The sequence below is a fragment of the Aethalodelphis obliquidens genome, unplaced genomic scaffold (assembly GCF_003676395.1).
Source record: "Aethalodelphis obliquidens isolate GAN/ISIS:26980383/991018 unplaced genomic scaffold, ASM367639v1 scaffold13, whole genome shotgun sequence".
Lineage (NCBI taxonomy): Eukaryota > Metazoa > Chordata > Mammalia > Artiodactyla > Delphinidae > Aethalodelphis > Aethalodelphis obliquidens.
The window spans coordinates 14,408,396-14,425,011 of record NW_020837957.1 but is presented as its reverse complement, the minus strand read 5'-3'; the positions used below and the strand labels follow the sequence as shown (position 1 = coordinate 14,425,011).

Here is a 16,616-nt window from a genome sequence, read left to right as displayed (position 1 = left end):
ATATATGGAAATAATCAGCTAGAGAGAACTACTAGGAGCAAAATTAAAGCAGGACAGAAGAAGCAGAATGTTACAGGTGCTATTTTAGAGGGGGTGCTCAGCAAGGGTCTCTTTGATAAATTGTGATATTTAAGTAGAGATCTGGATGAAGTAAAGGAGCAAACTATATGCATATATGAAGGAAGAGGGCTCTGGCTAAGGAAAGAGCAAGTGCAAAGGCCCTGAGGCAGGAACAGCCTGGCCTGTGGGAGGAACAATGAGGAAGTGACTGGTTGGCTGAGAGTAAACGTGAGAGTGGTGGGGAAACAGCGTCAGAGAGCAAGCTGGAGTCCAGAGCCACGGGAAGGACTCTGGATTTCATTCTAAGTGTGGTGAGGAGCTGTTGGAAGCTTCTGGGGAAGGGGATAAACGTTTTCAAGAAATCACTCTGGCTGCTGTGAAAAGAGTAAACTGTGTGGGGAAAAGAGTGGGCAGAAGGAGGCCCACTGAGAGTCATCGGCAATGGTCTGTTTCCTTTCATGAGGACCATTCTGGCTTCCAGGTGGGAAACAGACTGTAGCTGGTTGAAGAGGAAGCATAAATCTCTGTTAGCTAATAGGGGCTGCATTGTAGGAGCCCTGACTACAGAGCCTAGTGTGGGACCTAGTCTGGAAGGGATGAATGTTTTTTGATACCAGTGGCATCTAGCTTCTCAGAGACGGACAGTGACTTGAAAACAACAAAAAAAAAGGTAAATAAAAGGGATATATATACACGGGCCTCTCACTGTTGTGGCCTCTCCCGTTGCGGAGCACAGGCTCCAGACGCGCGTCTCAGCGGTCATGGCTCACGGGCCCTGCCGCTCCGCAGCATGTGGGATCTTCCCGGACCGAGGCACAAACCCGTGTCCCCTGCATCGGCAGGCGGACTCTCAACCACTGCGCCACCAGGGAAGCCCAAAAGGGATATTCTTTACTTCAGCCACACAGGGAAGATATCAAATTTCAAGTTAATGTCATTATACCTCTCAGAACTAGACCAAAATGTTTTTTATTTTCCAGTGGGTTCTAATTCTAAGTTCTGCTGCACCAAGCTCACTTCTGCTTTGAAGATTTTAACTCTAAAGCGGGGACCCATATTAGAAGAAAATATGAAACAAGGTAACATTCAAGGGGCTGGAAGAGCAACAAGACAGAAGGAACCTGGGCCTGGACAACTTGGTCTGGCAGATGGGTCTCTGCTGCTGACCTCCTGCCTACCTCTGGACTGTTACATAAGAAAGAAATGAAATACAGCTATTGTCCTTTTTGGGTTTCTTTGTTTCAGAAGCTTAGATTAATTGCAACACTCCCGAATCTCTCCCCAGCCAGAGAAGGCAGCTGTTGCTTACTGAGGGCACCAGCTCTCCACGTTCCATGATGTTTCTGATCAATTTGCTTCTTTCAGATTCTGATGACAGCTCGTTCCGCAGGAGCTTGCCAGTCGAGAGATGTGTAAATCCATATTTTTCCACCAGCTTTTCACACTGTGTGCCTTTGCCAGAGCCTGGGCCACCTAGAAAAGAAGTCGCGTATCAGACATCCATCCCAAATCTGGTGCCTCATTTTGGGCTACAGTCACCATGGTGAGCAGGCCTCAGTGCTTCATCCACCAGCATGGACTGAACAGTGATGATTTACCAGGAGCATGTCCAGAGCTGTGGATACAGTGGAGAATGGGACACAGACCTTGTCCTCAAAAGCTTACTGTCCATGGACGGCAGATGGTGTTGTAGACAAAACACAGCAGTCACTATAGGTGGTCTAGTGGGGAGGAGTTCCAGCTGTTACAGGGGGCAGAGCAGGGGTCCACAATCCCAATTTGGTAGACATGCATGTCAGAGAAGTTTCCTGGGGCACTGAATCCGTGCAAAGCACGGACCACAGTGCCTGATAACACTGTGAATGTTCAACAAATGCTAGCCATTACTTTTTTTTTTTTTTGCGGTACGCGGGCCTCTCACTGCTGTGGCCTCTCCCATTGTGGAGCACAGGCTCCGGACGTGCAGGCTCAGTGGCCATGACTCACGGGCCTAGCTGCTCCGCAACATGTGGGATCTTCCCGGATCAGGGCATGAACCCGTGTCCCCTGCATCGACAGGCAGACTCTCAACCACTGCGCCACCATGGAAGCCCGCTAGCCATTACTTTTAAAATAAACTGTTTTCAAATTTATGGTTACCAAAGCGGCAAGAGGAGGGGGATAAATTAGGAGTTGGGGATTAACATATACACACTACTATATATAAAATAGATAACCAACAAGGACCTACTGTATAGCACAAGGAACTATACTCAATATTTTATAATAACCTATAAGAGAAAAGAATCTGAAAAAGAGAAGATAAATATATAACTGAATCACTGTGCTGTGCACCTGAAGCTAGCACAACATTGTAAATCAACTATATTTCAATAAAAAAATTGTTTTCATTTCCAAACACAAACCTACAGAAGAGTTATGAATACAAAGAACTTTCTGAAACATTTAAGAATCAGCGGCCAACCTGATGCCTCATGGCTACAGAACACTTTAATGTCATTTCTTCCGGACAAGGAACCAAACACATCCTCCTAAATAACTACATCTTCAGACCCCATTCGCATTTCAGTGGAATTGTCCCAGTCATCTCAATAATGTCCTCTGAAGCCGATGGATCAAGAATCATGTGCTGCCTTTGGTTGTCATGTCCTTTTGGTCTTCTTCCCGAAGGAACGGTTCCTCTGTGTTTCCCTGACACTTTTGAAGATTATAAATAGTTATTTTATAGAATGTCCCTCAATATGAATTTTTCTGTTGTTTTCTAGCTATTATTACTGATGATCTCCCATAGTCTTTTGATGAACATTACATCTTGACTCTTTCCTTGCCCCTCCCTAAGTTCAACTAGTTGCTAAGTTGTAAGCTTTTACATCTTGAAAATAATAATAGCTAACCTTTGCCACGTGCTTACTGTACTGGTCACTGCTCTAAGCATTTTGTGTATATTAATTTTAAATGATCTTAAGAGAGGCAGACACTGGTATTATTCCCATTTTACAGATGGGGGAGCGGAGGCACTGAGAAGTTAGCTGCCTTAGGTGGCAAGAGCAAGTAAGTAGCAGTCTAGGATTTGAAGCCTGGACTCTGGCTCTCAGAGGTGTTCCCACCTCTCGCAGCTGCTGCGCCCAGATTCACCTCCATGGTTCAGGTCCTTACGCTCTCGGTGTACAGCAGCCATCCTGCCTCTGCATTGGGCAATGGGTGAGGCTTTGAGGTCCAGCAGACCTGCTAGCAGGATGATGTGCCTGAAAAGCATGTCACCACCCAGCTCAGAGCATTCAGTGGCTTGCCATTCCTCACAGAATGAAATCCCAACTCTTAGAGTGGCATTTCTAGCTTCTAGAATCTAGTTCCATCCAACCTCTCCAACATTTTTCTTCATTTCTTATCCTCACCCAACATTGTTATGTCCAACTGTAGACTGTCCCTTCCTCAAGACATACTTTTTAAAAAAAACTTTACTTTGAGATAATTGCAGATTCACATTCGTAAGAATAATATAGAGAGATCCCATGTATCCTTTACCAATTTTCCCTTGTGGTGACATCTTGCAAAACTTGCATAATATCACAACCAGAATATTAGCATGGATGCCATGAAGATATACAACATGTCCATCACCACAAGAATCCCTCATGTTTTCCTTTTATAGCCACACCCACTTCTCTCCTACACACAACCCCTCCATCCCTAACCTCTGGCAACCACTAAATCTGTCTATAACTATGTCATTCTGAGAAAATTATATAAAAGGAACCATAGACATCAAGATATGCTTTTCCAATGTGCTTTTGCTATTCTCGGGTCCTCAGCCTGGAAGGCTTTTGCTTCCCCCTCTAACTATCAAGGTCCTCTTTACCCCTTAGGCCTGGACCCAGTGCTGTCCCCTTCTGGCATCAGCTTGTCCCCCTCACCTCCCTTGGGGTGAGTGATGTAACCAGGGCTTGGGTGCCCTTGGCCTTGTCTTATGCTTGGTCTAGGTCTCCCACTTGACGTTCTGCCCCACAGTGCCTATAGCACAGCCCCTGTACACGGTAGGTGCTTCTTAATGCCTAGAGGATTCCCTGTTAAAAGGAAATATTGAACTGAAATGTAAAACACAGTTGAGGTTTTTAGCATAGCAATGAGGATTTACAACTTGTTCTGCAATTTTCCTGGCTGGCCTCTCTTCATATTCAAAACTCCTTTCTCAGAACAATTGGCAAGACCCCTCTTGAGGGGCATTAGTTGTGGTCCCTCATCAGTAGAGGGGCCTCTTACTCCCTCTCCTGCGCTTTGGCAGGAAATCCAGGAAAGGTGCACGTTTTCTGACTTCTGCTCATCTGTACAGCTGCTCTCAGCCAAAGGGGGTGGGTTCAGACCCCTCACAGTATTGTCATGGATGGCCTAGGTGTAGTAGGAAAACAGCAATTACAAAGGCTTGCAAAAACAATGCAGACCATCTAGCAGGAGCTGCCGATTGCCAGCTGATGCTACGTTTGCTCCAAGCACTGTGACTCCTGTCTCCTGAGATAATGGAAATGGAGAGTGGAAACAAGCGAAGGCCACTCAGGAGAGAAGGGCTTCCAGATAAAGGAGTAAGGGGAACAAAGGGCTAGGCTCCTGCAGCGGCCGGATTTACCTAGAAACTCTTTTGCTGGGATGGCTGGAAACCAGTCACATGGGAAAGATATTTTCAGACTTGGCTTACAGGGCAAAAATGCTGCGTTCCAATTATTTTCTTCCTTCAGCAACCTACTAATATGACTATTACAGTTTTTGCTCCTCTAAAATGTTATTTAATAAATCTCAACACAAAGGCAATTAAAAAAGCTTCAGCTCAAATTAACCGCAGCTGTGTGTGAAACGGCAGCCACTGCCCCAGTTAGAAACCTTTCGAGGGAGCGACAGCTGCAAATTCTTAACATTCTTGGGCAAACGGTGCAGGCACAGCGGAATTTTAAGTAATCTACACAATGGTTTGATTCTTCCCACGGCTCCAAACCCGAGAACAAAGTGATTATTATCACTGCCGTGAAGGCACAAAAACTGCTAGGAGATGTATGAATTTTCATACACTGTCTCTGACATTTCTTTGAGGCCTTCACTTATGACTTTTAAATGAAAAGCACTGGAGCCTTGATATCCTTCTGGGATAATTTGTTACATGGGAAAAACTCTTTCAAGGTGCCACATATCTGAACAAGTGGGCTGTGTTCTCTGGTGACGAGACGGCTGACAGAGATGAGTAGCTGTCACATTTACTGTCATCTCCCTGATTTTTCCTGTATCACTACTCAAGGCTCAACCCCTGAACACACCTATACACAATACTGCGTGCTGTGATTCAAAAAGACAGCCTGGGGTAGGAGGTTCCATTTCGAAAGGGTCTGTCAACCTTCAAGAAAAAAAAAAGTGAAAATTCTTTATTCTCAACCAATGTGATTGAAATTTTTTTCCATGTGAGGCCAAAGGTGCTATATTGTGAGAAGTGTAGATACTGGGAACGTCCAGCTCAGTGCATCCCTTCCCTTAACGCTGCACCGAAGGAAGGGGAAGAAGAGCCTGCAGGAGATTTGCGAGCCCAGGGTCCATGGCTGGATTCTCCCTCGCGCATTCTCCTTGGTACCTGGTGTTCTCTGAGGTGGAAGTGAAACAAGGTGCATCACCTGAGCATGCCCGCCTGAGCCACCTTTGCCAGCGTGCTTTTTATCTTCTGGGGCAGCCCTCTCAGGGGACAGCTCCTGGATTCATTAGCTGGGCTCTGCAGGAGAAGACCTGCCTCCTATGTGACTTTGCAGGGTGCCTGGCCTCAGGGCGAAAAGAACAAAATGGCGAGCTGGTGTGTTAGAGCACATTCTGCACTCAGAAAGAAAGCCCAAGTAAATACTGATGGCAGGTTGATAATTAGCTGGATCCCAAATACAAACAAATGCATGGACGTAAGTTTCTATTACACTTAACAGTGTTTTGAATAGTAATGGTGTAGAGCAGGCTCTAGTGTCCTTGGTTGACATTTTATTGTATCTTGTTAACTGTAGGCTGCAACCTGGAACTAAGCATGAGGCCTGTTAATACTGCTCTTCATTTGACAAACATCTGTTGGGCAGCTACTGGGGTCAGACACTGTGCTAAAAGCTGGGAAGCGAAAGATTCAGAGGCCCTGTCTTCTATCAGAGAACTCACCCTCTAAGGGGAAGCCGACAGGTGAGCCCAGCATCACAGCAGTGTGAGGGGGCTACAAGCCAGGCCTGTCAACACCCCTGCAGGGGCGCTGGGCTGGACTCCTCGCTCAGGCAGGGGAAAGCACGTATGATTACCTTTGCTAACACTGGGGAAGTGTGGAAAAGAAGAGCAGAAGGCTGAGCTTGGTATCTTCAGCAAAGTGACTTGGAACATGAAAAGGTCTTGCAGAGAACGGTGGGACAGGGAGCATGGTGTACTGGGAAGGGCACAGGACAGATGGGTCAAGTAATAACCCCTGGCTCTACCACTTACTAGTCTAGTGGTTCTGGGTGAGTCTTAACTTCTCTGAGTCTTAGTTTCCTCATCTGTAAAATGGGGGGAAATAAGAACCAACTCTCTGCCTCATTCTACCTTTGCTCTCCCTCCTCCTCATCTTCCATTCCTGACCAGTCAATAAGCTACTTTGAAAAGTTGAGTCTACATTCGAAAAGTTTCTGAAATCTGTCCCTTTGTCCCAAATCTCCCTTGTCACATCTCTCTGCCAAAAAAAGTTGGTGCTTGATAAATGCTACTTATAACGAGAGGAGGTTACTCATCCCGTTAGCTCTTCCTGAGTTACATCTGCAGGGTGTCATCCAGCATATCAAGGTTGGAATCCAACATAATCCAGGGCTTCCCTGGTGGTGCAGTGGTTGAGTGTCCGCCTCTGATGCAGGGGACACAGGTTCGTGCTCCAGTCTGGGAAGATCCCACATGCCATGGAGCAGCTGGGCCCGTGAGCCATGGCCGCTGAGCCTGCGCGTCCGGAGCCTGTGCTCCGCAACGGGAGAGGCCACAGCAGTGAGAGGCCCGCGTACCGCAAAAAAAAACAAACAAAAAAACATAATCCAACAACAAGTATGGGGACTAGTCATCACTCCGAGACGTCCAGACCACTTGCAGGTAATTAAGATATATATTAGTGTGTGTGTTCACACACACACACACATATTTGACTGTACATTTACAAATATATGTATCTGGTTTGGAAAACTCATAAAGTTTATTTTCTCTAAGGCAAAGCAGAGGGGACAGCATTCTACAGGTTCTAACGTCATCAACAAAGCTTTGCAGGCCTTAATTCCCATCCCATCCCAGCCTCACTGTTCTCTAAACCTCTTTAGCACCAATAACCTTCATCACTAACCCACTTTCAGCTCGCCTTTGATCTGGATGAACTTGAGAATTCATCATTACTTGGGTCTGTCCTCCCACCCTGCTCGCGTCTTCTTCTTCTCCCTGGCTCTTTTCTCTTGACCTCACTTCTTCTCACCTTGTTCTCTGTTCTCACTGTGACCTCATCGAGTAGGTCCATTCCCTTCGGGCTCCACTCACCTTCCTGACCAGCTGGACACCAGGCCCTTTCAAGTAACTCTGAATCCTTTGCACCCTTTGAATTCTACTGTGCCTGTGATGAGAACCACCAGCCTGCTCTCTGCCCAACCCACCATTTACTTGATTTGCATCTACTCTGGGTAGCTAAGAATTCCATACGAAGGTCAGAAAACCGAGCCAACTGGGCTTCTATCTAACTTCATAATAGCTTTTAATGCTTCTTGGCAGATAATCTTCTTCTGCTGATACCAAATTCGATGTCCAAGGATGGATTCTAATATATTTCCCCATTGTCCATAAATCCTCAAACATACTCTTATTCCTCTCACTTTTAACAGGCATTTACATCTTCCTATTATTCACTAAGAAGGTGAAGATTATCTTCTTTCCTCAACATTTTCAAAATATGTGTATCTTCATCCTTTGTCCTCCATCTCTCCTTTCTCTCATTTGGAAGATGCTATACAACTAGTCAGCCTAAGGCTAACTTCTCTGCTTTGGCTCTCATAGCACCTCAGCGTTTTCCTCCATAGCATTTTTCACAGAATATGATTACTATCTATCTGTCTGTCTATCAATCTATCTATCTATCTATCATCTATTATCTATATATCCATTGTCTATATCTTTCACCTATCTCTTATCATCTATCATATCTATCAATTATCTATCATCTATATCTAACCATCATCTATATCTACCTATCATCTACCCATCTACTGTCTCTATCACCTATCCTATCTATCTATCATCTGTAGTTTACTTTAAGTCTGTCTTCCGTATTAGACTTTACAGGATATGAGTATGCTTTGCTTACCACAGTGCCCAACACAGTGCCTCAAATACAGTTGTCTACTGTGTTTATAAGTTGTCTACATTATAATAGTGACTGAAATAGTAAATACTTTAATGGTGAATGGATCCTTTCTTCCCGCCTGCTCCAAAAACTTGATCCTCTCTTTCTAGTCCACATTAAATTCATTCCTCTCTGTTGGCACCATCTCTTCTGTAAACAACATGTTTAGCTCTTCCCCATCCAAATGAAAATATTTCCACCGTTGTCTGTATCCTCTAGTTATCTTTACATTCTTTCGCTTTTTTCCAGTAGCCCGAAACTGCCCATTTCCATTTCCTCCTCTTTTATTGACTCCTTAGCCTCTTGCAAGCTACCTCCTACCCTCATCACTCTCTGAAATTGATCTTTAAAGTTCGACAGTGATTGCATAATTGTCATCTTATTCAATGACCTTCTTCTAGTCTTTACTGTCTTTGACTCTTTAGTAGCATTTAACACCACTGATAAACATCTTAAAATTCTCTTTTCCCTTGATTTCCAGACACACAATTTGCCCATTTTCTCTCCCTTCCTTTGCCAGACAGAAACTCACAGAGAGTACAAACTGCTTTATTTATGTTGGTCTCCCCACAGAACCTTGCGAAGTATCACAGGCAATTGTTGAATAGAGTCAATGTCTAGGAGGCTTATGGCCCCACAAGGGTGACAACTATATTCCTTTTCCCATTAAAGGAACCCTGGACCAAAGGAATCGAGTTCTAGGTTCACACCCCGGACCTTTATCTGGTGAGATGACTTTAATGGAGTCACTTCTCCTCTCTGAGTTTCAACCTCTTCAATTACAAAATAGAGATGATCAAAATGCCTATTGGTTGTGAGGACAAAATGTGATAATGCAAATAAATTGCTTGGAACGGTAGCTGGCACGGTGACATACTCAATAAGCATCATGTTGATTGTCTGTAAAATGAGGCAGCTTGTGTTAGTGCTGCCTAGAGGTCCTCCCAGCTCTAACATTCTGTGCTTTCACAAAGATTAGATACATCATTTCATATTGTGGTACTATTTTAACATCTTTAAAGACAGCCTTCACAGTCACAGCCTGTGAAGGTATTAAATCTTCTGTAAATCAAACTGTCCTATTTTTAGATAGTCCGCAGTGTTGTTTAAAAATCTATCAGATTTCTACCTCTTGAAATATTTCTGTCTGAATGAAAATGGGCTTCAAGATCGGGTTCAGGGTTTTGTAACTGAATGATTCCTTTAAGAGAAAAGCTATTCTGCCATCACATCATGAAATGACTGTGCCCTAGGAATGATCCTCAACCATTGTGGGCCCATGAGTCACTTTAAATATCCTGTATCTTGGATGAGCTGTGTCACCATGCAGAGTTTCAGCAGGGTTACTGGGAATTGGCTCTCTCTGACCAGAAACAGTTACGAAAAATAGATCTTTATCCTCAAAGACAGTACCTCTATTCGTTCTGAAATGCACTGCTGCTTCAGGTTATTTGCTGAATAGGATGAAGAATACCAGTGATGGGGTCAGCTGAAGGTTATGTGGAAGAATTTCACACGGGACTGGGAACTTCTTGATAGCAGGGACTGTGCCTTATTTATTGGTACATGGTGTATAGTAGGCACGCAATAGTTATCAGATCAATCAATGAATAAATGACTGAATGAATGGATGGTGAATGATCTGGGAGCTTCAGGGAGGTAGCCTCCTAACATTGGGAGTTAGGAGACCTTGGTTCTAGACCATTCCTGGTTTGAACTAACCAAGAGATCTTGGGAGAGTCACTCTGCCTCCTCAGATGCTATAGCTTCCTTGTCTGTAAATCAGAGTCTGGATTAAATTAGTGTTTTCCTGTGCTATTTTATATTACATTTCCTAAATATTCCAGCTTCTCTTCAATAGTGCTTCTCCCCGAGGAAATATTACTCATCCCCACCTTTTGAACTTAAAAGTCCCCAAGTGACTTGCTTTGGCCAATGAACTGGGGGCAGAGGTGGATGTGTGTCATATTTAGGCAGAGGTTCTTATAGCCAATGCATGGTTTTCTGTGTCTCTTTTCTCTTTGCCATGAAACTAGTAATATTTTGGATAGTAGGGGCTCCATCAGAATGGTTACCAGAGTGAAGCCCAGTCAACTGTTGACAAGCATGTAGCATTAGTCCAGAAAAAGAAGACGAGGCGGAGGTGGAAGAGGAAGAAGAAAAAGAAGAAACATCTTTGTTGTTCTACATCACAGAGATTTTTAGTTATGCTTCTTACTACAGCATAACTTAGCTTCTTCTGACTGATACGTTCCCAAACTTGACTGTGCATCAGAATCACCTGGGGAGGTTGAAAAATTGCTGAATCAGCAGATCTCTGAACCTCTGGGGTTGAGGCCTTGGAATTTATAGTTTTAGAAAGTTCCCCAGGGAAAGTATACAGATATTGGCAATTGACTTTGAAATATGTAAGGAAAAAAAGATGTATTGATGGATGGATAAAGGGGTGGATAGAGGGAAAGATACGTGATAAAAGAGTTATTGTAAATGTTAATGGCAGAATCTAGGCAGTGGGTTTACGAGTGTTCACTGTAAAATTCTTTCAGCTTTGCTGAATATTTGAAATATTTTCAAAATAAAAAAAGATCTTAAAAAAAATTTCCTCAGGTGATTCTGATGGTTAGCTTGATCTGAACTTCTAGACGAGATAATCTAAGGAAGGCTATTTGCTGCGAATGCCCCAGCGGTCACTGCAGGGAGTCTGTAGTGTTGATCTTTCTTTTAATATTTACAGTGTAATAAGTCTTAGATAATGATTCTTTCTGAGATAATGATTCTATCATGAGTGAACACTTGCTATAATGGTTAATGAGAATCCGTATGGCCTTATCAAAAGCAAGGCTATCCTTTCTGTTGCAGATGAGGGAACTTTTTGTTTTCTCAGCATCTAGCTGGAGGTAACGGAAGGGCGACTATGGACGATTTTATACCAACAGAGTGGGTCAGAGACAAGTTCGAGGGGTCACTGCAGACCATTCAGATAAAGGTATCCTGTTCACAGTGCTTTTGGCTTGATATTTGACCCTAATAAGTATCTATCTATATGTTTTATTTGTAATAATTCATTTAATGCTTACAACTATGTGAAGTAGGTGCTCTATTATACAGATGAAAAAACTATGCCCAAGGGCCAACTGTACCTTGGTAACCACTAAGCTCTATAGCCTCTCATATGTAAGGTCATTCTGGAAATCAGACCAACTTGCTGTGCAGAAAAGCACTGTACAGTCTTCAGTCAATCAGAATGGTCACCGGGAGATGGGTTTTCATCATGGACACCTAGGGTTTCCCGCTGAAATACGGGCTGTCCAGTAGATATTGCATGAAACATACTTATACTAAACACTGTCACTGCTTATCTAAAATCCAAATTTAATTGTGTCTCATATTTTTATTTGTTAAACGTGTCAAATCTATCAGGCCCCACCAGTTATTAGCTTAGAGACTTTTGGGAGACATGATTTTATCTCTGTTCTGACAACTGTAATGGTTTGTGATTCAGCGATTCATTCAGCTAATACCATCACAGCCCTAGCAAGACATGTGAAATGTCTAATTAAGACAAGACACTGAAACTGGTTTCCATGACTCTAGCTCTTACGTAGACAGATGACAAGGAAGGTTCAGGTCTTGGGGGAGAGGAAATCACAGGCACCATGATGGTGATTCCTAAACATTTACACCCCATGATGCTCCTACAGCTCATAGCACCCCAACCCCATCTCATCCCAACAGGGACAGAGACAAGATTTCCAAACTGCTCACAAGTAAATACCACTAAAAACCCTGTCCTCTGTTTCTTCACCCGGAGATCTCCAGGGTCTATTCCAGACACAACTCAACAAACTTACAGACTGGAGCCTTCTAATAGGTGCTTCATCAGGCTCTGCTTGTGTGGGTCTCTGAATTCTTGGCCTTCATTCTTCTAGAGTACTCATCCTCTTCCAAATTCTTAAACTTATCAAGCCACCTTTTCCCCTGTTTTGTAGACCCTTCACACTGTGATCTTAGGCACACATTAAATGACTATAATAGGCAATTTATAATCCAACTTCTCCTCTCTATTTTTTCCCTTCTTTTATTTTTTAAAATTTTTTTTTTCTTTGCGGTACGCGGGCCTCTCACTGCTGTGGCCTCTCCCGCCGCGGAGCACAGGCTCCGGACGCGCAAAGCTCAGCGGCCATGGCTCACGGGCCCAGCCGCTCCGCGGCATGCAGGATCCTCCCGGACCGGGGCACGAACCGGTGTCCCCTGAATCGGCAGGCGGACTGTCAACCACTGCGCCACCAGGGTTGGCGCCACCTCCCTTCTTTTATATAAAATAATTTTTCTTGACTGTACAAGAAATATATGCTCCTTATTGAATATTTAGACAACTTGAAAAAGTGAAAAGAAGAAAAATCTCCCATGGTCTCACTCCCCAGATGTAACTGCCAAAAATACATTTTGTTTTGTTTCTTTGCAGCTTTTTTTTTTCTACATATGATTTTCTGGTTTGGTTTTTGTTGGGAATCTGTCCGCTTTGATATTTCTTCTCTTTGGGCTTTTGTATTCTCATATGAAAATGAGCTTGTTGGACTAGATAAATTCCAAGGTCATTTCCAACACTACCATTCTATGTTTTTGTCTCTGTTAGGGAACTTGGAGAATATTTGTGCTTGCGGTCTATTTTTGTACTGTAAAAGGAAGTGAGGATATTTAAGATGGTTAGGGACATTTGCAGTGAATGTTAGTTGGATTCCATCTGGGGTTTTGTGTTCAATTTTGGGCCATACCATGGAAACTGGAAGTCTTATGCACTGTGATGAGAATATAAGATTGGTGTAAACTTTCTAAAGGGCAACTTGGTAATATAAGTCAAAAGTTTTAAAAGTTTTCAGGTCAATGGATTTATCCTAAGGGGAGAAAGTCATATTTTAGTTACATAGATACTCACAGCATTTTTAATGAAAGCAAAAAATTTAGTAAAAATGTATGACAATAGGAATAAACTCAATAAATTATAATATAGCAATACAAAGGAATAGTATGTGGTCATTAAAATGATGCATTGAGGAATGTACAGTGGAGAAAGGACAGCCTCTTCAATAAGTGGTGCTGGGAAAACTGGACAGCTACATGTAAAAGTATGGATTAGATCAATTCCTAACACCATACACAAAAATAAGCTCAAAATGGATTAAAGACCTAAATGTAAGGCCAGAAACTATCAAACTCTTAGAGGAAAACATAGGCAGAACACTCTATGACATAAATCACAGCAAGATCCTTTTTGACCCACCTCCTAGAGAAATGGAAATAAAAACAAAAATAAACAAATGGGACCTAATGAAACTTCAAAGCTTTTGCACAGCAAAGGAAACCATAAACAAGACCAAAAGACAACCCTCAGAATGGGAGAAAATATTTGCAAATGAAGCAACTGACAAAGGATTAATCTCCAAAATTTACAAGCAGCTCATGCAGCTCAATAACAAAAAAACAAACAACCCAATCCAAAAATGGACAGAAGACCTAAATAGACATTTCTCCAAAGAAGATATACAGATGGCCAGGAAGCACATGAAAGAATGCTCAACATCATTAATCATTAGAGAAATGCAAATCAAAACTACAATGAGATATCATCTCACACCGGTCAGAATGGCCATCATCAAAAAATCTAGAAACAATAAATGCTGGAGAGGGTGTGGAGAAAAGGGAACACTCTTGCACTGCTGGTGGGAATGTGAATTGGTTCAGCCACTATGGAGAACAGTATGGAGGTTCCTTAAAAAACTACAAGTAGAACTACCATATGACCCAGCAATCCCACTACTGGGCATATACCCTGAGAAAACCAAAATTCAAAAAGAGTCATGTACCAAAATGTTCATTGCAGCTCTATTTACAATAGCCAGGAGATGGAAACAACCTAAGTGTCCATCATCGGATGAATGGATAAAGAAGATGTGGCACATATATGCAATGGAATATTACTCAGTCATAAAAAGAAACGAAATGGAGCTATCTGTAATGAGGTGGATGGACCTAGAGTCTGTCATACAGAGTGAAGTAAGTCAGAAAGAGAAAGACAAATACTGTATGCTAACATATATATATGGAATTTAAGAAAAAAAAAGTCATGAAGAACCTAGGGGTAAGACAGGAATAAAGACACAGACCTACTAGAGAATGAACTTGAGGATATGGGGAAGGGGAAGGGTAAGCTGTGACAAAGTGAGAGAGTGGCATGGACGTATATACACTACCAAATGTAAAATAGATAGCTAGTGGGAAGCAGCTGCATAGCACAGGGAGATCAGCTCGGTGCTTGGTGACCACCTAGAGGGGTGGGATAGGGAGGGTGGGAGGGAGGGAGACACAAGAGGGAAGAGATATGGGAACATATGTATATGTATAACTGATTCACTTTGTTATAAAGCAGAAACTAGCACACCATTGTAAAGCAATTATACTCCAATAAAGATGTAAAAAAAAAAATGATGCATTGAAAGAAGACAGATAAAACCGAATACATACAGTGTGATTCCATTTACATAAAGTTCAAAAATATCTATGGCATTTTTTGCAGGGGGCAGTGAATAGAAGAGGGCACAGGGACGCTTCTGGGATTTTTGTGGTTATGCTTTTTTTTTTAACATCTTTATTGGCGTATAATTGCTTTACAATGGTGTGTTAGTTTCTGCTTTATAACAAAGTGAATCAGCTATACATATACATACATCCCATCTCCTCCCTCTTGTGTTTCCCTCCCACCCTCCCTATCCCACCCCTCTAGGTGGTCACCAAGCACCGAGCTGATCTCCCTGTGCTATGCAGCTGCTTCCTATTAGCTATCTATTTTATATCTGGTAGTATATATGAGTCCATGCCACTCTCTCACTTTGTCCCAGCTTACCCTTCCCCCTCCCTGTGTCCTCAAGTCCATTCTCTACATCTGTGTCTTTATTCCTGTCCTACCCCTAGGTTCTTCAGAACCATGGATTCTGGTTATGTTTAATCTCTCTTTTTTTTTTTTTTTTTTGCGGTACACGGGCCTCTCACTGTTGTGGCCTCTCCTGTTGCGGAGCACAGGCTCCAGACGCGCAGGCTCAGCGGCCATGGCTCACGGGCCCAGCCGCTCCGCGGCATGTGGGATCTTCCCGGACCGGGGCACGAACCCGTGTGCCCTGCATCGGCAAGCGGACTCTCAACCGCTGCGCCACCAGGGAAGCCCTGTTTAATCTCTTGATCTGCGTGTTGGTAAGATGCGTGCGTCCACTTAGTGAAAATCGATCAAGCTAAACACTTATGATCCAAGTGCTTCTCTGTTTTGTTTCAGTTCAGTTACAAAAAAACCTTTAAAAAATTAAATCATTTATTCAGTTTTACAGTCTTGGAAAGATGCCCATGATATCTTGTTAAGTATAAGAAGTAGGTTTCAAAGTTGCATGCTCTCATTTTGATGAAAAACATATACTTAAAATATATATACATAGAAAAAAATCTAAGAGGAATGTAAGTCAAAATCTTAATACTATTCACTCCCAGGCTTTGGGATTTTGGGTGATTTGTTGCTGTTGATACATGTTTTCTAGAAAGAAGATGTAATATTTTGTAAAAAGAAAAATCCTTAAACAAAAATTCTGGAGAAATTTTGGCTACATGTGTTCAAGAGACCTGATGGGGTGAAAAATGATGAAATTAGAATTTATGCATTCATTCCATAAGTTAATATGGAGAATCCACACGAGCAATACAGTATTTCAGTATTGAGGACACAAGGATAAGACAGTGCCCAACTCTCAAGGAGCTTACAGCCTATAGAATAACAGAAGAAGCTGGGTGTTCTTAATCAGATGAAAACATGACTCATAGGGAAGTTATACATGTCTTCAAATATTTGAATGGCTACAATGATGGAGAGGAAGCTGATTTGTTCCGTGCTGCTCTGCAGGGCGGGATTAAACAAAACAGCGGAAGTTTTGACAGAGCAGGTTTTGACTAGATCTTAGGAAGACCTTCTTAAAGACAGTAGCTGTGCAACAGAAAGAGACCCTCTCACCTGCAGGGAGACCAAGCACATGCAGCCAGTTCTCTCCACTGGGGCCCAAGGATAGTCCCCTCCAGTGATGTTGTGCAGTGTTGGAGTTAACATTTTAATTTAGGGCTCTTCCTT

At 42.8% G+C, this 16,616-nt stretch overlaps 1 protein-coding gene across 1 annotated transcript in view; it reads right to left on the bottom strand.

Annotated features, from left to right (window-relative positions):
• Positions 1-16,616, bottom strand: part of AK5 (adenylate kinase 5) — a 235,546-nt gene that overhangs the window by 29,424 nt on the left and 189,506 nt on the right. Inside the window, exon 11 of the mRNA XM_027114110.1 lies at positions 1,370-1,533. Coding sequence (XP_026969911.1) covers positions 1,370-1,533 — 164 coding nt within the window. The remainder of the gene's footprint in view (positions 1-1,369; positions 1,534-16,616) is intronic.